General features: G+C 40.3%; 1 protein-coding gene across 8 annotated transcripts in view; it reads left to right on the plus strand.

Moving 5' to 3' along the window:
• The first annotated feature begins 3,548 nt into the window (after positions 1–3,548).
• Positions 3,549–23,738, plus strand: part of CRADD (CASP2 and RIPK1 domain containing adaptor with death domain) — a 222,240-nt gene continuing 202,050 nt past the window's right edge. For 5 of the 8 annotated variants that reach the window (XR_008538553.2, XR_001708186.4, XM_063785999.1 and 2 more), the window contains exons 1-2: positions 5,853–5,968; positions 7,267–7,570. Coding sequence is in view for 5 of the 8 variants with exons in the window: in XM_063785999.1 (XP_063642069.1) it covers positions 7,273–7,570 (298 nt within the window). In the remaining 3 variants the exon portion in view is untranslated. Of the gene's footprint in view, positions 5,969–7,266; positions 7,571–23,738 lie in introns of all 8 variants that reach the window. The other 3 variants (XR_008538554.2, XM_016923994.4, XM_509268.9) reach the window with 2 other exon arrangements.

Consider the following 23,738-nt stretch of genomic DNA (forward strand, 5'->3'; position numbering starts at 1 on the left):
TTTACTAGTTTCTTTCAGTCCCTGCATGTAGTTATATCACCAGAAAGTCACTACCTGGACTGCATTATCTTGTGGTTTATATTGGGTTACGATCAGAAATGTCATTTGAAGAACATTTTAGTATCTTATGCAAAATAACACGAGAAAATGGCAGTTTATTAACTTATCTGATATTCCTTATAGAAAGAATCATATGATAAATTGCTGCTTGAAACCAGTGCCAGAGAAATATTAGTCCCTTTAGGTGACTCAGTATATTTTCTTTCTTTGAGAGATGAGAACTCTACAGTAATATGAATGATGTTGTCTTTTTACTGTGAGTGCCAGGAAACTAAGAAGTTATTTTAACATGTCCTCATACCTTTTTGTGTCCTAATACCTTAAATTCTTGATTTTTGTTTTTTTTTTTAATCCAGCTGTTATTTATTTATTTATTTACTTATTTGAGACAGAGTTTCTTTCTGTTGCCCAGGCTGGAGTCCAGTGGCATGCTCTCAGCTCATTGCAACCTCCACCTCCGAGGTTGAAGTGATTCTCCTGCCTCAGCCTCCCGAGTAGCTGGGATTACAATCGCGTGCCATCACGGTGGGGTAATTTTTGTATTTTTAGTAGAGACGGGATTTGGCTATGTTGGCCATGGCTGGTCTCAAACTCCTGACCTCAAGTGATTTGCCTGCCTCGGCCTCCCAAAGTGCTGGGATTACAGGCGTAAGCCACTATGCCCGGACATCTTTTAAACGTGTGTAGTACAGTTTTATAACTCCTGCCAAGTCTTTGGAAGAAAACTAGGAGAAAGGTCATCTCCTCAGAGAGGCTTTCTCCGAAGACTGAATTAGAATCAGCTCCCATCTCCCAGCCCCTGAACCAGTTTATCTTATTAAAGCACCTTTCCTTCATTGCACTTACAGTAATTTGTAATTATTACTTTTGTTTTGTTTCCTTGTTAAAGTTTGTTTTCTCCACTGGATTCTAAGTTCCATGAAGACTAAGACCATCTCTGTCTTTCAGTGGGTTATCCCTAGCTGACCATAGCATGTAATCAATGCTCAATAGAAACTTCTTGTTGTCAATTATTAATAAATTATAATAGTCCTAGTATTACCACCACTAAAGTCTTATGGTGTAATGCTTCAAATTTCTAGAATTGTTGGAGTATTAAATTAGTACATGATACTCTGCATAATAATGTATTTGGCTCTTTTAAAAGGTTTTTGTAAATAGTCTCAGGATTTTTACAACAAACAGTAATTAAGATGAAAATTAGATAGCAAAGAATTGAATGAATCATTGGAATTCATAACTTAGTAAAATAATAATTTATTAGTGCAGATGATATTATCTACAGCATATCTTAATCAAAAGTTATACAGAAAGAGGCAACACTTGCATATTCCAAGTGAGTTTTTTTTTTTTTTTTTTAAGGATTTACAGTTACAGGGATAGATGTCTGTATTTCTTTTGACAAATTCTTATTTCATCTCTTTTTGGGGAGCGTTGGTCCAGGAAATAGAGACCATATGAAATTCTATGCTGCATGTCAAGAAAATAGCTAAGATAAAATGGGGACTAGGAATTTGGTCCCAGAAGTTTTCATTTCTCCCTGACTATGAGCAAGTCCTTTATGGCGTTCCTTTTCTCCTTCTTTCTCTTCTGATCCTCCCTCTCTTGCTCCTTCCCTGCCTCAAGTTGTCACACCTCCTTGTCTTCTTCAATCTGTAACAATTTCTCAGTCTTTCATGACCTTGACATTTTTGAAAGTACTTGTCAGATATTTTGTAGTGGCAAAAACCACAATTAGTTTTGCAACAACCTAACAGAATATCTCTCAGTTTGAGTTTGTCTGATGTTTTCTTACAAAAACACTGAGGTTATGAATTTTAAAGGAGAATATTGCAAAGGAGATATGCCTTTCTTGTCACATCGTATTGGAGCACATGATATCTCCATGACTAATTACTGGGGATGTTTAACCTTGATCACTTGGTTAAGGCGATGTTTGCCAGGTTTCTCTACTATCACGTTTTTCTTTTTCTTTCTTTCTTTCTATATTTTTTTAGTTATACAGGTGTGACTTTTTTTTAAACCCAAGGGTTTAAGAATTGTTTTATTTAGTTTCCAAATTTATGGGATTTATGGAAGCTATCCTTTTGTCAAAATATCTAATTTTATTGTATAATTATAGAGTACATAGTTTGTATGCTAGTGATTTTCAGGAATTTATTAATGCTTCTTTGTGACCTGATTTATGATCTATTTTAATAAATGTTTCAAGTATGCTTGAAAAGACTCTGGTTTTCCCCATGACTTAATTTCTACATCAATGAAACAGGAAGAACCAAAACATCCAATTCCTTTTATTTATTTTTTGAAGGCTGCAAAACCAAAGACCAAACCAAAAGAGAAAAATACTGCATTTGTTCTTTTTGACTCTTTATTTTGCAAACTCACAATAGGGATATTTTGACACAAGTAAACGTACTAGGGGAGAGAGAAAAATGAAAATATCTGTCCTTCCTGTGGATTCGTTACCACTGGGTAACAGGTGCTTAATCCTCCGTGGGGGCACAATTTCAGATTACAGAGGGTCTGGCCAGAGCGGAGGAGTAACCACCTGTGATAATGATTCTGATCTGTGTTCCATTCCTTAGAAGCCCTCTGGCCTTAGCTAATCTGTCTAAGTAAAGTTGGGTCTTTGGTGTACTGCCATGAAGTATCGCTGTATGCTGAGGTGGGGTGGCTGATGGCAGTGGGCTAGTCGTTCAGCCTAGTTGCTTAAGAGACAGCATGGATCCTCATCTGTATTTGCCATGGGAAGAGGCATTTGATGATTAAAGACTTCACGCTGCAGATTTAAGTCAGATCTTTAATGGCCACCCTTTCAGGTTGTTTACCATAGGACGCCATGCCCCTCGGCTGCTGCCCTGACACTCTCCTGCTGTCTCTGGCTGCTTCTCTTCTGTGAACCCTCACGGATCCTATTGTTGGTTCCCCACCTCCTCCTGGGCATCATCATCAAGGCTCACCTTCTAGCTCCTAGGAGATCTCAAGCCTTTCCAAATATGATGAGTCATCAAGAAATAGGAAACTTTATATGGGCGTTTATTGCGCTATTTGTTTCAACTTTCCTATATGTTTGAAATTTATCGAAGTTCACAGTTAGAAAAAAATCCACTTGCTTTTCCTCTCTAAAAAAGTTAGTATAGGTTGATGATCCCTTACCCAACATGCTTGGGACCAGAAGTGTTTTGGATTTTGGATTTTTTGGGATTTTGGAATATTTGCATATACATAATGAGGTAACTTGGGGATGGGACCCAAGTTTAAGCACAAAACTTATGTTTCATATATACTTTTTATACACATAGCCTGAAAGTAACTTTATACAATATTTTAAATAATTTTGCACATGAAACAAAGGTTTGTGTTTTGACTGAGACCCATCACATAAGGTCAGGTGTGGAATTTTCCACTTGTGGTGTCATGTTGACACCCAAAAAGCTTCAGGTTTTGGAGCATTTCTTTTTCTTTTTTTTTTTTTTTTTCTGAGACAGGGTCTCTCTCTGTCGCCCAGGCCGGAGTGCAGTGGCATGATCTTGTTTCACTGCAAACTCCACCTCCCGGGTTCAATTGATTCTCCACCTCAGCCTCCTGAGAAGCTGGGACTACAGGCGTACACAAACATGCCTGGCTAATTTTTTGTATTTTTTGTAGAGATGGGATTTCCCTATGTTGCCCAGGCTGGCCCTGAACTCCTGGGCTCAAACGATCTGCCTGCCTTGGCTTCCCAAAATGCTGAGATTACAGGTGTCAGCCACCACTCTCAGGCAGGTTTTGGAGGATTCTGGATTTCAAATTTTTGTATTAGGGATGTTTAACCTGTAAACTTCAACGCTTGGCAGTGTTGCAAGTGGTCTGCACTTTATCTGGATGAAGACAAAGAATGGTGCTAACACTTGTCTATGTACAGATGGGAAATCTTGCTGAGGAAAGGACAATGATTCTCAAGCAAAAGGGGAAAAGGGAGAGAAAAGAGAGCACCTGGAACTCAAGAGTATCAAGAATGGGAGGTGGCAACAGGATGATTTGCAAATAATATTTGGCTATCATTAGAACAATAAACTCTTCACTATACAAGGTTGTATGGTGTATTGGAAAGAGCATGAAATCAGAGAAACTTCATTAGACTTCAAGTTTTGCTCTATATTAGCTGTGAGATTTTGCCTAAGACAACTGACCATTCTGATTCCACAGTCTTTATACATGCAAATGCTAATACAGTTATAACAGTGGAGATACATTGTGAAAAATGTGTCATTGTGCAAACAAAATAGGATGTACTTATGCAAACCTAGATGGTATAGCCTACTACATACTTAGGCCATATAGCATAGCCTATTGCTCTGACCACCATCATATATGCAGTCTGTCATTGACCCAAATATTGTTATGCAATGCATGACTGTAATAATAATAATACTTGCCACATAGGTAAAAATACTGTCATTAATGGTGTAGTAAAATGGTAACTGGCATAGTAACACTGTAAATTGAATACAATTTTTAGAAGGTTTTGAGGAGGGAGGTTCAGAACTGTTCTCCATTGATTTGCTTAGCAAAGATATTTTCATTTTCCACCAAAGGGTTTGGCTGTGAAAACCTTTGCAGAAATAATATTTTAGGAGTTTTTTCCCCCTGTACTGTCAACTGATTTTTAGTAAGCATATGACTTTCTGTATGTATCATCCAATTGATTTAAAAATGAATCAATGAATGTATTTATTGATCGCCTGCCTCGCTTCACAAAGGAATGTGAGGAAGGACACCCAATTTGGCATTCCTGTGTTTCTCTGTATTTGGGTCATGCATTTTTTCTTGCTTTCCACATTGAAAATGTGGTGGATGCAGTAGATTGGCTTTAAGTGTCAGGCCTTCCCTCATTTACTATACCTTTTTGTGTTTCACAAGCTGGAAAGCTACCAACTACATGCTCTAGACATCCTTGCTGCTAATATTCTGCATGTCAAATTGGTCTCACCAATTGCACGCAGCAAAGCAAGATTTGCAGGTGCTGTTTTCTTGCTGCTGGCAAATGCAGCCGTGGAGACCACCGTTTTTTGCAGCAGTGTTCCAGTGTCCTGTTAATTGTTCTGTCGGTGTTGAGAGGAGGTTGGGGACGAGGCATGGCAACTTCCTGACGCCATCTTCCTGATTGTGGGCAGCAGCCACAATCAGCAATCTTATCTAGGTAGTCATCCATGGATGTTCAGCTCAGCCCTTCTCCAGCCTTTCCAATGATTTCGAATGTCCCCAATTCCCCCTAACGAATCCCTTTCTGACTAGGAGTAACTAGCTGAGTGCTGCAATGAAATCCGACTGACAGATTTGTAAACTCTTTGCGGGCAGGAACCCTTGATATAAATAAATGACCTTGCATTTTAATGGAGGGAAGCAGAAGGATAAACAAATGAATAAGTGAAAAGTTTTAATAAGATGGTGATGCGTAAAAAATAAAGCTGGTTAATGGGGAGTGCAGGAAATGAGCGCAGCTGTCTTGCCGTTTTAATCAGATAGGTCAGAGAAGGCTTCTCTATTAGGGTGGCTTTTGACCTGCCTCTCTGTTAGGTCAATTGTGTGCAAGGCCCTGATGGAGTTACTGTGTTAAAATGCAATGATTCAATTACTCCATTACTTAGATACCCTTTAAGTGACGCTACGGTTGTCCATCTCCCCGTTATTGAATTGTTTACCCACAGTAAGCATGGCGGGAAGAGCTTCGATCCGACCCTTGAACGCTCAATAAAAATGGCGACAGCACTTCCTGTACTTGCCCTCAACAAAGATGGTGTCAACACTTCCTGTTTAGGGTTTTCGCCATTAACAAAGATGGTGCTTATGGGGCAGGTTCCCTAACAGTCAGGATTCCGGTTGCAGTTTTTCTCCCCCGCCCCAAAGATACGTGGTTGCAGACGTAAGTAACAGGAATCCATCTTTCTTTGAAAGTCCTGCATTGTAGCGTCTGCGACCTGGGCCCTGCGGGGGCTTCCCCGCCCCGCTAACTTGCTCCGCATTTCCGATCCGGGCCAAGGCTGGGTGGCTGCGGCAGTGCCGGAGGCCCGCTCTCCCCTTGGTCCGCTCTTAAGTTCATTCCCAGCACTCCCTCTTTAGCGGGTCAAGTTGCCGCAGAAACCGCCCGTAGTCTTCCTGTTTGATACAAGGGTTTCAGCGGCCGAAGCAGAGACTTTTAAAAAAGTTCCCAATGGGCGCTCACAGCCAAACGTGAACACCTCCCCTCCTCACCTGTCACCTCCTGAACTTTACAGGGTTGCGAGGGGGAGTGTGGGATCGGGTGTCGCCTAGCCGTGGTCGTACTGCCCGGGTGTGTCTGAAGCCCCATCTGTCATCCCTGCCTGCCTTCCCGGTCACTTAACCTTCACTGCCTTACACACAACCTAGCCACAGCACACTGGTGCAGGGGTGGTGGAACTGCACCTTCAAATCGTGCCTGGCTACTGACCAGTGCTGGAGTGTGAGCTTTTTTTGAAAGAAAAAAATCCCATAAAATGTCCCATGCATGTGTGGCCACGACAGTGTTGTGCTGGAGATTCGGAATTCTTAGTGGGAAGGAATGGAGTCTGTGACTGTATATTGTGTAAAGTTTATTGTAGACTGGGCACAAACAACAATTTTCTTAAAGGTGATCGTGTAGAGGACTTTTAGCGAAAAGAGCCTTAAATTCTGAACCTGCTGATTTCTGTCCTGCACTCCTATTACTGATCAGGTTTTGCAAATACTTGTGATCAAAAAAAGGGCACCTGCATCCACCTTGGCAGTTTCTGCCTTGGTGGTGGTGGTGCAGGTCTGACGAGGGCAATGTGAAAATAAAACCACCATTTCTTCTCCAGCATGTTAAAATTAGTGCTGCTCTGTAATCTTCAGATAAAAATTGCTTTTTCAGAAGGGTCTCTGACCCACTTTTTTTTTTTTTCTTTTTCCAAATTTCTTTATTGAACGAGGAATTGAGCTGGGACCCCATTGTGTGAAAAGCAGAAACAGAAAAGATGATTCATCTTCATTGTTGTTCATTATGTTAGGAAACATTCAAAATTAACCTGGCTTGGCTTAACCAGTGAATTAAATACCATGACCTGGCAGTCTGCTATGGTTTAAAGATGTGCTTGACCTGAAGGAACTTACATTGCAGTGACACTGTCTTTAGGGCCACATCAACATGTCTGTAATTTGAGCTGTGATTTTGGCTCTTTCCAGGGAGAAATGGAGGCCAGAGACAAACAAGTACTCCGCTCACTTCGCCTGGAGCTGGGTGCAGAGGTATTGGTGGAGGGACTGGTTCTTCAGTACCTCTACCAGGAAGGAATCTTGACGGAAAACCATATTCAAGAAATCAATGCTCAAACCACAGGCCTCCGGAAAACAATGCTCCTGCTGGATATCCTACCTTCCAGGGGCCCTAAAGCATTTGATACATTCCTAGATTCCCTACAGGAGTTTCCCTGGGTCAGGGAGAAGCTGAAGAAGGCAAGGGAAGAGGCCATGACCGACCTGCCTGCAGGTAGGCCTCAGAAAGATCACTTTGAACCAGCTCCAAAATGTTGTAACTATGCTCTTTGCTTTTTTGTTTGTTTATTTGTTTGTTTGTTTTTGAGACAGAGTCTCGCTCTGTTGCCCAGGCTGGAGTGCAATGGTGTGATCTTGGCTCACTGCAACCTCTGCTTCCTGGGTTCAAGCAATTCACTTGCCTCAGCCTCCCGAGTTGCTGGGAATACAGGCATTCGCCACCGTGCCCTGCTAAGTTTTGTATTTTTAGTAGAGATGGGGTTTCAACATGTTGGCCAGGCTGGTCTCGAACTCCGTACCTCAGGTGATCCACCCACCTCCGCCTCCCAAAGTGCTGGGATTACAGACGTGAGCCACCACACCTAGCCAGAACTATGCCCTTTGGATTTGAAGTTGGGATGTAAGGCAGGACAAGGGTCAATGGTTGATGAAAGTGGGTAAGGATTTGGGACTGAAGGGACATGACGTTGGAGGAATAGGATCAGGAGGTGGCATTAGGAAGTGCAGGGAAGGAAGAATGAACCGTGACTGGGAGGTGAGGGAGGGAGCTCAGAGAATGCATTTAGAAATGCTTCCAGGAAACCTGGCATGTCACTTGGGAAGCATGTTCTCATCAGAGAGCCAGGTCATATCTCAGCCGTTGGCATCAGGAGCCATTTGGAAAGTGCAGATGGGAAAGCAGGCATTCGGCCTACTGACAACTGATTTGTGAGGTGCCAGAGCTACCAGCTGGAAAAGGTCAGATTCATGGAGGAGGAGACAGCCTCTAGGAAGGCATGCCCTGCACCTGTCCCCTGGGCTGTCCTGTGTGGCCAAAGGGGATTATTTTGAAGGCTGACTTAGTTTGTTTTTAAAGGTTATTCGTTTAAAGTGTCCTTTTTAGTTTCGCTTTGTTCAGACACTGGAGTATTTAATTTTGCAAAGAGCAATAGTTTGGGGAGGGTCTCAGTTTAATTGGAAGGAGATTTGGAAGCTGGAGAAGAGAGAAACAGTTCTGGTTTTGTTAGCCTGGCTTGTAGCAGGAAGAAGATGTGATATGGAAACACTTGCTTCTTCACCTCCCTTGACTCTGTTTTACAAAGATAGAGGGGCAGAGAACTGAACTGGCAAAAATTAAAAATTGAAAAAAAAAAGTAATTGAAAGTTGGCTTGCAAATTTTTAACAAAGTTAGAGAATCAAGGTTCTCTGGGGTTTCTCATAAGAGTGATAGAACTATTCCGGTTCAGTGGGCCCCAGACTTCGTGGTTGCTATTTTTTAAATACTGGTTAAAAAAAATGAATACTGATAATAAGACCACTTTTACTATTTTTGCTCCATGGACCTCATATTTTGACATATGTCTGAATACCTGATCAGCATGACATAGCCAGCTAACTTTAGGAAGACCTGGTAAGATCCCACTGGAAAAAGCAAAAGTATTTTCATTCCTAGTCTGGACTCGTTACAGGTAAATGTATCTTTAGGCTTTTTGAAATATTAGACGTAGCTGGCTTTTGAGGACCACTGGAATTCACTGCTTGGATTGTCCTTACAAAATTAAATACTCCACATGTCTGAACAAAATGTATCTAGATGTTTTTATGACTTTATTGAAAGCAGAATAGATAACATAGAGTTGGAGAAATGTTAAAAAATTATTGGTGTTTTCCTGATATTTGACTTAGAGGTTTCTGCTGGCCTCATATAGTTGGAAACAACAAAACAGGTGAACTGAAAGCCTTTCACTATCAAAATACTGAATTTAATTTTATGGTCATTTTGGGTGATACAGATCATGCTGTTGTATGTCATTCGTAGAGGTATAATACCATTTTTTTTTTTGAGATGAAGTTTCACTCTTGTTGCCCAGGCTGGAGTGCAATGGCGCAATCTCGGCTCTCTGCAACCTCTGCCTCCCGGGTTTAAGCAATTCTGCCTTAGCCTCCCGAGTAGCTGGGATTACAGGCATGTGCCACCATGCCCGGCTAATTTTGTATTTTTAGTAGAGATGGGGTTTCTCCATGTTGGTCAGGCTGGTCTCAAACTCCCGACCTCAGATGATCCGCCCACCTCGGCCTCCCAAAGTGCTGGGATTACAGGCGTGAGCCACCATGCTCGGCCATAACCCCATTATTTCTTCAGATTCATTCAGAGAGTTAGAAAGAATTAAGGCATTTTTTACAAAATGATGAAAGTTACAGAGAAGCTGAGGAAAAACAGCTTTTTAAAAAAGCAAACAGAATGAAGCAGTACATGGTGGGAAAAAAATTGAGCATATCTGTGTAGAAGTTTAGAAAAATAAGGTTTTTCTCAAGATTTGTTAATTCTGTAGAAGGTTGGCTCTGAAACAAATTCGTACAGTCATCTTAATTGTTTTACTTTTTACTGAGTAACACTGCTATTGAAAAAAACATTCTGAAGTGAGGGTTTGATTTATATATGTCTTTGAATACCTTCCACGGTGACAATCACATAAATTCTTTCAAAAAAGACTTGTATTTATTAAATATTGACTATTTTAAATAATATTACAAAATATAAGTAAGATATGGAGAATAATGGTACAGCGAACACCCGTCTCCTCCTCACTCAGTTTAAGAAAAATAATATTACGATTGCCTTTAAAAACCCCGGGCACTCCTTCCCAATCTTGTCTCATTCCCAACCCCCACTCAGTGAAAAGCCCTGAATTGCGGGTTTATCATTCATTCACTTCTCCACTTTATAGTTTCCTATCTCCTAAAAATCACTTTTAAAATCTTCATATGTTTTTGAAAATCCTGTATACCATAAGTTCTAGAGGTGTGTGTGTGTATATATATATATATATGTATATATAGAGAGATATACTGTTTTTTATGTGTGGGGGAAGGAAAGGGTGGAAGTAATGGAAGAAATGATGCATTTAAACTTGATAGTTAACAGTTTCTCTTGTTTCAGACCTTAAAATATTTTTTACATGTTTAAAGTAATTTAATTGGTGGCAATATTTTAATTCTAAAATTAAATTGGGATTTACTGAATTGGAAACCTAGGTTTTGTTATTTTGTAAATCCTGGGAAGAGTATCAGAGTTGAAATCCCTTCAATTTAACGTCCCTATAAAAAAGAAATCCAGAACCTACTGCCTAAGACCTCAGTGCTTCTCCAGTGTTGTAATTGAGTAATTTTAGTAAGATTTAAAATAGTCCGCTTAAATTTTTGTAAAGATATCTTTGAGTTTTGAGGATCTAGACTATAGGAGAATGTGTGTACACATTAACCTCTTAATGTATGTACACATTAAACTCTTCTTACCTTTTCCTCATTTTGATCATACTTATTAATTAATTTGTATGGATTCAGTAGTCTCTTGGGAGGCCTTGAGAACAAATGGGAAGGAATGGCCTTCTTTTTTAGCCAAGACGTTGATCCTTCTCTAAGAATGAACTGATTTTATCTTACTAAGGTTTTCTTGTGTTGGTCTTCCCAGAGATGCTTGGTTTCCCCTTTATTGGTTTGTTGTTTTAATTTTTGTTGTTTCACTTGTAAATTTTGAGCTGTCTCAGAGGCTTTATTTTGGTGATTGATCCTGGTTAGTTGCTTTTTACTTATGTGCTGGATGTAATTTTTTTAGAGAATTGAGCTGTATCTTGTTCTTCTCTACTCTTCTGAACCCCACCCCCATCAAATCTCAAAACATAGAAAAACACCCTAAACCTTTTGATTCTCTCAGAATCTGCCTCTGTGACTAGTCTCCCAATCTCTGTTAGGAAAAAAAAAAGGTTTAAGTTGTTAAAGTTGTTAATGGATCATTGGTTTTGTGTTTTTCTCACCCTGTAAGGACTCTTACCTTTTAAAAGAGGAATTCTGGTGATAAAATGACTTAATCCACCTTGGCACCGTGGAGAGAACACTTCATGGTTTGTCTCTCTGGCCAAGGTCACATACTAGACATTAGATCAGCTGGAAATCCTCTCTGGGCTCCTGTCAGGTCATTTAGGAGATAGGGACAGTGCTGTGTCTGGGTGAAGGCAGCCTGTGCCTGCCTGCCTGGCTTCTCACTGCTCATGGGGCCTGTCGGCACTGACAAGCTCCCTCCAGTGCCTGAGCTAATCTGGATCTGGAAAGGAGGTTGATGGCAGCCCAGCCTCCCCATCTGGTGGGACTCAGCGTAAATCACGGTGGGAGTGACTCCTGGGCCACAGGACCCCCTCCCTGTTCCACTGTGTTGGCCCTGGCTGTGGGTCTGGGTGTCTGCCATGATTCTCTGCCTTTTGCCCCAGTCTTCCTTTAAGCTTGGGAGTGTTTTTGTTTTTCTCTCCTCCGTTGGTTTGATTCATGCTTTATGTATTCTTAGCCATGGCGAGAGTGAAGAACAGAGCTCTGGGAACACAGCTCAGTGCCTCCGGCATCAGCATTGGATGTCTCAACTCTTGAGCCTGTTGGAATGGCTGTCCCTAAGCTGACACTTGCTTCAACCTTCTCTGGGCTTGATCTTGTCCTCCCCATAGACTCTGTGCCCTGGACTCCCTGGCTGCTCTTACAACAGCAGTGCGCAGGACTGGCTAGTCCATTTCCCCTCTACCTGTGGACTCAAGGGCTCTGCCTGCCCCTTGTGGCGCCAGCCTTGAGTGACAACACAGAACCACACCTGCCGCCCTCCTGAGATACATTCTAGCTCTGAGTTGCATACTTGGATGCATCTAAAGTCACTGAGCTCTTAATGGCAGATATTTTAGATATTGTGATGGGTTTATTAGAGAGGTTTCTAGCTTGGGATTCTTTTCATAGGTTCCTCCAATCATACCACGTAATTGACCTTGCTCTGCATGTAAGTTCAGTGTTGGTCTCAGTGTATCTAGCTTGCAGTCTATCCAGGTGCTTCCACTGTAACTGAGTAGTGTTTGCCTAGTGGCGTCCTGTGTGCTAGAGTGAGAACAGTGGGTCAGCATCCATAGCAAGACCCTTCCCTCTGGTAAAGGGAGAGTCTGCAGAGGGCCCAGGTTTCTGTGTATACCCAGCCCGATTTTCATATACTTCCTAAGGACCTACTGAATGCCAGGTACTGGGTATATAAAGACAAATGGAGGATCTCCAGATCAGCTGAGGGCATTCATGCGTTCATCCAGCAAATATTTGCTGAGTCTTGACCATGTGCTAAACCAGAGGTCCCCAACCTTTTTGGCGTCAGGGACTGGTTTTGTGGAAGACAACTTTTCAACCAACGGGAGAGTTGGGGGGAATGATGGTTTCGGGATGAAACTGTTCCACCTTAGATTATTACCAGGCATTAGATTCTCATAAGGAGTGCGCGACCTAGATCCCTGGCATGCGCAGTTCACCATAGGTTCATGCTCCTGTGAGAGTCTAATGCCACTGCTGATCCAACAGGAGGAGGAGCTCAGGTGGTAATCCTCGCTTGCCTGCCACTTACCTCCTGCTCTGCGATCCGGTTCCTAATAGGCCACGGACCGGTATGGGAGTTGGGGACCCCTGTGCAAGACAGTAGGTGCTGGAGATATAACAGTAAACAAAACAAAGCCCTTATTTTCATGGAGTTCAGTGTATTCTAGTAGAGGGAGGGGATAAGGGCAGGGACAGATAATAAGCAAATGAATAAATAACATTTGGTGGTGAAGAGCGCTATGACGAGAAGCGGTATGTGTGGTGGTGGGGGTGGTCAGGGAAAGCCTCTCTGATGAGGGGACACTGAGCAGAGAACTGAGTTTGGCTGCAGAGTTGATACAGGGAGGAGAGCTTTCAGATAGAGGGGACCACAAATACACAGGAAGTCGAGTGGGAGCCACAGGTGACAATGTGGCTAATAAGACACCTTCCTCCCTGGGATGAATCACATTCCACATCAGCACTCAGTGGCTACCTTTTGTTTTGCTCTCAACATGTGAGATGTGTGTGCAGCCGTGATCTTGGGTGGCTTGTAGCATGACTTTAGTTGATATGTGGATGTGGGATTAAGTAATATTGAATTACATGATGAGAAAGTTATTTCCTTTCTATTTCTGTTTAAGTTCAGTAAGAATGATAGGAGGTCCTCATGCTTAAAGCCTTCTGTGGGCAACAGTATTTAGCTAGAATCTAGTTGTATTGCTTTTTTTGTGTCAACTTAATGGGTTCCTTCCATTTATGGCAAGCAAAACTTTTCTATTTACGAAGTTCCTTTTAAAAATACATGACTTTTAGAGACTAGAATTGTGGTTATTAGAGACTGGGAAGGGTATGAGGGAGGCAGGGATGGGGAGGTTGGTTAATGGATACAAAATTACAGCTAGATGGGTGGAATAAGTTCTAATGTCCTAGCACTGTAGGGTGAATATGGTTAACAGGAATTTATTATGTGTTTTCAAAATGCTAGAAGAGAGGATTTTGAATATTCCCAACACAAAGAAAGAATAAATGTTTGACATGATGGATATACTGATTGCCCTTATTTGATCATTACACATTGTATGCATGTACTGAAATATTACCCTGTATCCCATAAATATATACAATTTTTATGTATCAACCAAAAATAAAAAGAAAAATGTTCATAGGAATATTGAATAGGAAATAAGATTGAAAGTATACCAAATTATTTAGGAAAAAACCATTACTTACATTTAAGTAGAAATGTGTCAACATAAAGGAGACTATAAAAAAATAGGCCAGGCACAGTGGCTCACTCCTGTAATCCCAGCATTTTGGGAGGCCGAGGCAGGCAGATCACCTGAGGTCAGGAGTTTGAGACCAGCCTGGCCAACATGGTGAAACCCCCATCTCTACTTAAAATACAAAAATTAGCCAGGCGTGGTGGCAGGCGCCTGGAATCCCAGCTACTTGGAAGGCTGAGGCAGGAGAATCGCTTGAACCTGGCAGGTGGAGGTTGTAGTGAGCTGAGATCGCGCCATTGCACTCCAGCCTGGGGGACAAGAGTGAAACTTCGTCTAAAAAACAAAAACAAAACCAACGGAAATAATGGTTGGGTGTAGTGGCTCATGCCTATAATCCCTACACTTTGGGAGGCTGAGGCAGGTGAATCACTTGAGGTCAGGAGTTTGAGACCAGCCTGGCCAACATGGTGAAACCCCATTTTTACTAAAAATACAAAAAATTAACCGGGTGTGGTGGCAGGCACCTGTAATCCTAGCTAGTCAGGAGGCTGAGGCAGGAGAATTGCTTGAACTCAGGAGGTGGAGGTTGCAGTGAGCCGAGATTGTGCCAACTCCAGCCTGGGCAACAGAGTGAGACTCCATCCCAAAAAAAAAAAAAAAAAAAAGAAAATAATAATGGTGTGAGGATGTGGCCAAAAGTTGCTTTTCATCATATATATTTTTAATTTAAAAAGAAAGACAGGCATCTGGGGGAGGAGCCATCACCTGGCTGGCATAGTTAAAGCAGGAAGGCTCCAGTTCTAGTATAGATAGTAGATAGAGCTGTTTTCATGATGCTTCACAGTTTTGCTCTTTCAATTTATGCCCAGTGATAGGAATTAGTTAAATTAACTAGAATTTCAAAATTCGTAAGTTCTCTAAATTTTAAACACATTTACTTGCTAGTGAAACAAAGTCAGCAAGATGGAGCCATATCCTGGTATTATGAATTTTAGAACTGGGTGGGACTCACAGGTCATCTAATTTTTCTCTGAGAAAACAGAGGCCTAGGGAGATTAAGTCAACTTGCCCATGATCACACAGCTAGTTAATGTAATTTATTACTGGGACTAGAATCCAGGCTTTGCAACTCTTGATTTAGGACTTTTTCTGCTGCGCAATCTTGGCTTCCCACTGAGTTTGAAATGGAATTGTATTATGCTGCAGTGTTAATAATTGAAAGAGGCTTTTAAAAAATTGTACTAATGCATTTTTTTTTTCATTTTAAGAGGAGAATTTCCAAGGGCCTTTAGAGGTATGCTGGAATGAGATTTCACTAAAATATTTTATTTTTATGAATGCTAATTTTAATCATTTAAAAGGAAATGATGATCGTTCAGTACTGCATTTTATCAGAAGATTTTTTTCTTCCTACCTCTGCAAGGCTGACATAAAGGAAAAGCGGAAGACTTTCATCGAGTATTTATGGGACTGATGAAATAATGCATCTGTTGGCAGCTAATTGCAGGTCTTTCTAGGAATAGCAAACATGTGACAGGTCTTGCCCCAGCAGAGATGCCTCCATTTCACTTTAAAACATGGATTTGATATTGTTTTCACTTAGAAATTCTGGCTATGCCTTTTTTTCTCCCTTCTGTGGATGTATAGACCATTCGGCTGCATCAGACACTGTATTGAACATCAGGGTTGATTTAACTCAGTGTTGCTCAGCTGTGGCTATGCTTTGGAATCACCTGGGGAGCTTTTACAAAACTACTGATGCCCAGGCTCTACTCCAGGTGAATCCATTACACGATCTCTGGAGGGTGGGTTCTGGGCAATGGGATGTTAAAGGCACACACGGGCATGCCCATGTGTAAGTCAGGCACATGTACAAATGCTTCCCGAGGTCATCTTAAATTGCAGCCAGGGTTGAGAGCCTTGAGCTCTGACCAGCTGGTTAGGAGCGTGCCTCCTTCCTCACTCACTGCTTCCAAGTCCTGGCTTTCCAAAGCTGTGTACTTGCTTGAAGCATTGTTCTTATTTTCAGGTAGCACCTGATGGAAGGGTGGTAGGAATCAGGGTGTAGAGGGATATTAGTTCGCAAATCCTTTTATTCCTTGAATTTCCTGAGCATTGTTGCTCAAGAATGTTCCAGAATCTCAGACCCCATACAGGGGGTGATGCTGCTACCAACATTAAAATCCATTAGGGCTCTATGGGGATATATAGGCTGCACACATGAGGCAACAATTGGAGGAGTTTGAATTGCTAGTGAATTTGAATTTGGGAATTATTTTTATTGCTATTCACATTGTTTGGTACAGTCATTACAAACTACATGCAGTACCTTGTGCTGTGTAGATCAGGTTATGTCCATATGGAGACAGAATCTCCTGCTGAAGAACGAGTTGGATGCTCCTCTCAGTTAAAAAGTGAGCTGAAGATGGCTCGAGGATGGAAGAGAGAAGGAGAGACAAATGGCTAGTTGGGAAGAGTGGGACTGGCTTAGTCTGTCAGACTGGCTGTCTGTCTGCTCATGGTCTTTGTTCATAATTAAAAATGAATTTCAGGCCAGGTGCATTGGCTCACGCCTGTTAATTCCAACAGTTTGGGAGACCAAGGTGGGAGGATCACATGAGGTCAGGAGTTCAAGACCAGCCTGGGCAACATGGCAAAACCCCGTTTCTACTAAAAATACAAAAAGTAGCTGGGCATGGTGGCACACACCTGTCATCCCAGCTTCTTGGGTGGCTGAGGCACAAGAATCACTTGAACCCAGGAGGCAGAGGTTGCAATGAGTCAAGAGCACACTCCATCCTGGGTGACAGAGTGAGACCCTGTCTCAAAAAAAAAAAAAAAAGCAAAAGCGGTCTTTTGTGTCTCACAAATAACTTCAGATAACATCAGTAAAATAATCATAATAGCTAGTGGGGACTTACTGTCTGCCAGCTATATTCTAAGTCCTTTGTGTTTATTAATTCATTTAATCCTGACAATAACTTGATGAGGGAGGTGGTATTATTACCCTTTTGAACAGATGCGAAAATGTAAGCACAGAGATAGATGTTAAATAACTTACTTAAAGTCACACAACATAAAGTGAAATTTCACTTCAAGGCCTACTGATTCATATCTTATAAAACCACTTTCTCGGCATTCAGTTTTCTCCTCTTCCTAATTCTGATAACCTGTGGCTGCTCCACAGCCCATCACCCTCATTCTTCTTCAGAAACTCCCCCACTTCCAGTTTCTTCCAGACACACAGCCTCAGGAGGCTTTCTCTTTCTTGCCTCTTGTCCTAAGGCTGATTCCTGGTTGGTATCTCTCTCTTGTATCTCTCATTTTATACTTTTTTTTTTTTTTTTGGTTGGGGGAAGGCTAGGGTCTAATGGAAGACCATACGGTGGGGAGGGGTCACGGAACAGAGCCCCTGAATCTCTCCCATTTCAACTTGCTACTTTGAGAGTAAAAAAAAGACTAAATCTCCTTGGCTGTGATCAGGAGATAGTGTGTTGGCTCCCCTGATACTGGAATCCAGTCCCACTTTTGCAGCTCTTAAATCTTGCTATCTAAAGCCCTCAGTTCCAATAACCAGCTTTTCTGGTGGTGCAGCTTCAGAGTTTCACCAAATGCTTAGCAAGGTAGTGTTCTCTTTTTATGGGTATAGTTCAAACTTGTAGGCTGCTGTTATAGCTAGCTGTGGGAATGTTTGCTTTACATAATGTTAATAGGCAGCTGTGTTTATGCTTGTTCCTCAGTTTAAGCAGTAAGGAGTGTATAGATATGATTCTTTGAGGGCATTTCCCCCAGACTAAAAAAAGAAAAAAAGGTATGTTGTGTTTTTTCGAACAGTAAATTTTAATTGAAAAGGAATGTAGTTTCTAGAAGAAGTTTGGGGCAGGTTTTACTCCTAGGCTTTATTTTGTTAATGTTATGAAAGAAACTTTAACTCCTTCTAAGAAGTGCCAAGTTGACAATTCCTGGAAATGTTCATGTTCTATTTATGCTCAGCACCATAGCAGAGAGGGTGGCAATACCATTACCAAAATAATACCGCCGAGATGTACTAAGTGACAAATGAGAGGCTTCTGGTTTTATAACCTAAATACAAGACTTTAAAAGCATCTCCCAATTCTACCATTTGTTGATAAGGTCTGTGGGTGCGGAGTAGTAATGGTGAAGTTGCTGTGGGGAATTATAGATCAAGTAGAGCGTACCTGCAGTGACTTGTCCTGTTGCTAGAACTATAGAAGGTTAGAGCTGGAAGGGATCTTAGAAACACTTTATAGATGAGGAAACGAAGGGATATCCAAGTCTAACAGCATGCATATGGGTTCTTCTGTTCAAATAGTAGAACTTCGTGTAACATAAAAATAGGAATTTCTCTGAAATATATTGGGTAGTTCACAGCTTTGAAGGAATGATAAAGGTTTCAGGGCTTAATAAGGGCAGGAATGAGGCAACAGTGGGGGATCTCAGGCCATCAGATGGTCATCTTCAATCAAGTTTCTACACTGTACCTTCCTTCCAGATTCAGACTATTGGCCAAACTTGGGTCATGAGCCCTTCCTCTAGGACACCAGAATTACCTGAAGTGGGGAAAGAAGTTCCAAAAGAAAGAGGTGAAAGCTGATTGAAGCAAGAGTTGTCTACTGTGCCATCCTCCTTCTTTTTGGATTGAATAGGTCTCACGCCCATGGGCCTGGAAAACAAATGATAGCCCTTTAAGGGAGGAGGATGCTTTACCTCTTCTTCATACAGCAAGGCCCAGGTTGAGGGCCAAAGGTGGTGGATAAAACGCTGGAGAGCAGTTTTGGAGCAGCATAGGTCTCCTTAAACTTTTCCAAAATCAGAATGTATTGGGGGAGAAAAATGGATTGAGAATGTAGATGTAAAGAGGAGGTTTAGAAAGAGAATTTGAATTGGGTACTGGCCTAAGGGCTTTAGATATATAAACTCACTTTATTATCATAATAGCCCTTTGAGGTAGGCACTACTGTTATCATTTGCATTTCACAGATGAAGAGACTAAGGTGTTAGATAAATTGCTCAAGGTCACACAGCTTGGCAGTAGCAGAGCTGAGGTTCAAACACTGACAGTCTGGCTCACAGTCTGTGCTTCTAATCACTAGGGTCCTGTCTCTATCAGTCTACTACCAGTTCTTAGATCTGATTGGAGTCACATGGCTTAGATGACCTGACCTGGGCTAGCTGCAGCTTCTTTATTTTCTGACGCTTGCTTGCCTCAGGTCTCACACATAGCCGGCATTTTCATTATGTGTATGTCAGTCTCTTTTTAAACAGTTACCAAATTTAAAAAAATACAAAAGAAAATGAAAGATGTTTTCTAAGAAATATGATTAGGTAAAATAAAGGTTTTGAATGTGATTGACGTGGACATTTTTGTTCATTTAGTTTTTAAACATATCTCTTCCCTTTCAATCTCTTTATTATTAATTAATCATGTGCTACGGGCAAATGTGACTTTTCAGGCCTTTCATATTTGTTTGAGCCCTTTTATTCCATCATGTGCCAGTCACAATTCATTCAGGAGACAGAAACCACACAGTAATTTAAATAGGGAAAACTTAATATAAAGAATTTTCTTTTCTTTTCTTTTCTTTTTTTTTTTTTTGAGACAGAGTTTTACTCTCATCGCCCAGGCTGGGGTGCAATGGCGCGATCCTGGCTCACTGCAACCTCCGCCTCCCGAGTTCAAGCAATTCTCCTGCCTCAGCCTTCCGAGTAGCTGGGATTACAGGTGCCCGCCACCATGCCTGGCTAATTTTTATATTTTTAGTAGAGACAGGGTTTCACCATGTTGGCCAGGCTGGTCTCAAACTCCTGACCTCAGGTGATCTGCCCGCCTTGGCCTCCCAAAGTGCTGGGATTACAGGCATGAGCCACCATGCCTGGCCAATATAAAGAATTTTTAACTGGTGAAAAGCAAACCATGGTTAACCACTAAATGGGGTAAAAGAGGTCTCTAAGTAATACAGGAATGGCAGAAGCTACTTTTTCTGAGGTTGAAAGGTAGTGCAGGATACAGTCACTAAGAATGTGGAAGAGGGCCCTCCCCACCTCTAAGGCTGAGATTCAGACTTCGGTGGAGTTGAAGTGACTGTCACACTAGCTGGTCTGTAAGAGCAGCCTACCTGGTAGCTAACTTCAAGAAAATCCAGAGAAATAATTGCATGAAGTCAGAAAAATAATAAATGACCAAAATGAGAAATTTTGAAATTATTTTAAAAAATCAAATAGAAATTCTGGAGCTGAATTAGGAAAAATAACTAATGCATGTGGGCTTAATACCTAGGTGATGGGTTGATAGGTGCAGCAAACCATCATGGCACACATTTACCTATGTAACAAACCTGTATATCCTGCACATGTAGTCCAGGACTTAAAGTAAAAATTAAAATTAAATTCTGGAGCTGAAATAAAAATTAATGGACTGAAAAATGCAATAGAGAGTATCAACAGCAGAATTGATCAAGCAGAAGAAAGAATCTGTAAACTTGAAGACATTATTTAAAATTACAGTTGGAGGAGAAAAAGAATGAAAAGGAATGAAGAAAGCTTATGGGATTTATGAGACAGCATCAAAAGAACAAACATTTGAGTAATAGGAGTTAAGGCAGAGGAAGAGAGATAAAGTGGTAGAAAGCTGTTTTAAAGAAATATTAGCAGAAAACTTTCCAAATCTGGGGAAAGATATAATATCCAGGTACAGGAAGGTCAAAGTCTCTAATTAGATTCAATCCAAACAAGACTACACTAAGCCTTATTATAATTAAACTGTCAAAAATCAAAGACAAAGAGAAGATCCTGACAGCAGCAAGAGAAAAGAAGCAAATAACATATAAGACAATTTCAATAAGCCTAGTAGTACATTTCTCAGCAGAAACTTTATAGGCCAGGAGAGAGTAGGATGATATGTTCAAAATGTTGATGGAAAAAAAAAATTGCTAACAGTGAATAGTGTAGCCGGCAAAACCGTTCTTTAGAAGTGAAGGAGAGAATGATACTTTCCCAGATAAAGCTGAGAAAGTTTATCACCACCACACCTGTTTTTACAAGAAAGGCTAGTGGAGTCTTCAAGTGGAAAGAAATGGAAGGTTAATAATAACATGGAAACGTATGAAAGTATAAAACTTACATAGTCAAATTTGGAATCTCCAGTACTGTAATGGTTGTATGTAAATCATTTACATCTTTAGTTTGGAGGTTAAAAGATGAAACTATTAAAATGGATATAACAACTTATAAAGTATATACAAAACAAAAAGACATAAATTGTGCCATCAAAAACTAAAATATGGGGGTGATGGTGGAGTAAAGTGTACAATTTTTGTATGTGATCAAAATTGAGTTGTTATCAGCTTAAAATAACTGGCTATTTATAAAATGTTTTTGTAAGCTTCATGGTAACCATAAAACAAAAACCTATGGTATATACACAAAAAATAAAAGGTAAGGGACCAAAGGATATCACTAGAGAAAATTACCTAATCACACTGGAAGACAGCCAGAGGAAGGAAAGAACAAAGCATCTACAAAGCAACCAGGAAACAGTTAACGAAATGGCAGAAGCAAGACCGTATCATTAATTACCTTGAATGTAAATGGATTAAATTCTCCAGTTAAAAGACAGGGAGTCTGAATGGGTTTTATAAAAAGCACAAGACCCAACTATATGCCACCCACAAAAGATTCACTTCCTTTTTAAGAACACATATAGAGTGAAAATTAACGGTTAGAAAAAGATTTTCCATGCAAATGGAAACCAAAAGAGAGTAGGAGTGGCTATACTTATGTCAGACCAAGTAGATTTTAAGTCAAAAATTGTCAAAAGAGACAAAGAGGGTCATTATGTAATAATAAGGGGGTCAATTCATTAAGAAGGTATAATAGCTGTAAATATATATGCACCAATCACTGGAGCACCTAAATATATAAATCAAATATTAATAGATCTGAAGGGGGAGACAGACTAGAATATAATAATAGTAGAGAACTTTAATACCCCACTTTCAGTAATGGACAGGTTACCCAGATAAAAAAAAGTAATAAAGAAACAGTGGATTTAAACTATACTTTAGACCAAATGGACCTAACAGACATTTACAGAACATTCCATCCAATGGTATCAAGAATACATATTTTGATTAGCTTAGTAATGTATAAGGATATTGAGTCAGTAATACAAATTCTCCCATTAATGAAAAGCCCAGAACCTGATGGCTTCATTGCTGAATTCTGCCAAACATTTAAAGAACAAATACCAATCTTTCTCAAACTCTTCTACAAAATTGAAGAAGAGGAAATACTTCCAAGCTTATTTTGTAAGGCCAGAATTTACTTTGATATCAAAGCTAGATAAGGATACAAGAATAGAAAATTACAGACCAATATTCTTGATCAACATAGGTGCAAAAATTGTCAACAAAATACTAGCAAACTGAATTTAACAGCACAGTAAAAGAATCATTCCCTGTGATCAAAGGATGCAAGGATGGTTTAACATACACAAATCAATAAATATGACATACCACATTAACAGAATGAAGGACAAAAACTATATGATCATCTAAATAGTTGCAGAAAAAGCTTTCGACAAATGTCAACATCCCTTCATTATAAAATCTCTCAACAAATTAGGTATAGAAGGAATATACTTCAACACAAAGAAGGTTATATGGGACAGACTCGTAGCTAACTTCATACTCAACAGTGGAAAACTGAAAGCTTTTTCTTTTAAGATCAGGAACAAGAGAAGGATGCCCACTCTCACCACTCTTACTCAACATAATACTGGAGGTTCTAGCCAGAATAATTAGGCAAGATAAAGAAATAAAAGGTATCTAGATTAGAAAAAAAGAAGTTAAATTATCCCTGTTTGCAGGTGACATGATCTTAAATATAGGAAACCCTAAAGACTCTACCAAAAAACTATTAGAACTAATAAATTTAGTAAAGTTGCAGTATACAAAATTAACATAAAAATCAGTAGTGTTTCTGTACACAAACAGCAAACTATTTGAAAAAGAGATCAAGGAAACAATCCCATTTTCAATCGCTACCAAAAGAAAAATACTTAGGAATACTTAACCAAGGACGTGAAAAACCTGTATAATGAAAACTGTTAAAACATTGATGAAAGAAACTGAAGAAGACACAAATAAATGGGAGGAAACCTCGTGTTCATGGATTGAAAGAATTAATACTGTTAAAATGTCCATACTACCCAAAGTGATTTATAGATTCAGTGCAATCACTATCAAAATTCCAGTGACATATTTTATAGAAATAGAAAAAACAATTCTGAAATTTATATGGAACCACAAAAGACCCTGAATTGCCAAAGCAGTCTTGAGCAAAGAAGAACAGAACTGGAGGCATCATACTACCTTCTCTGACTTCAAAATATGCTACAAAGCTATACTAGTCAGAACAGCATGGTGTTGGCATAAAAACAGACACATAGACCAATGGAACAGAATAGATAGTCCAGAAATGAATTCACACATTTATGGTCAGTTGATTTTCAACAAAGGTGCCAATAAGACACACTGGAGAAAGGACAGTCTTTTCAATAAATGGTGTTG

The sequence above is a fragment of the Pan troglodytes genome, chromosome 10 (genome assembly GCF_028858775.2).
Source record: "Pan troglodytes isolate AG18354 chromosome 10, NHGRI_mPanTro3-v2.0_pri, whole genome shotgun sequence".
Taxonomy (NCBI): Eukaryota; Metazoa; Chordata; class Mammalia; order Primates; family Hominidae; genus Pan; species Pan troglodytes.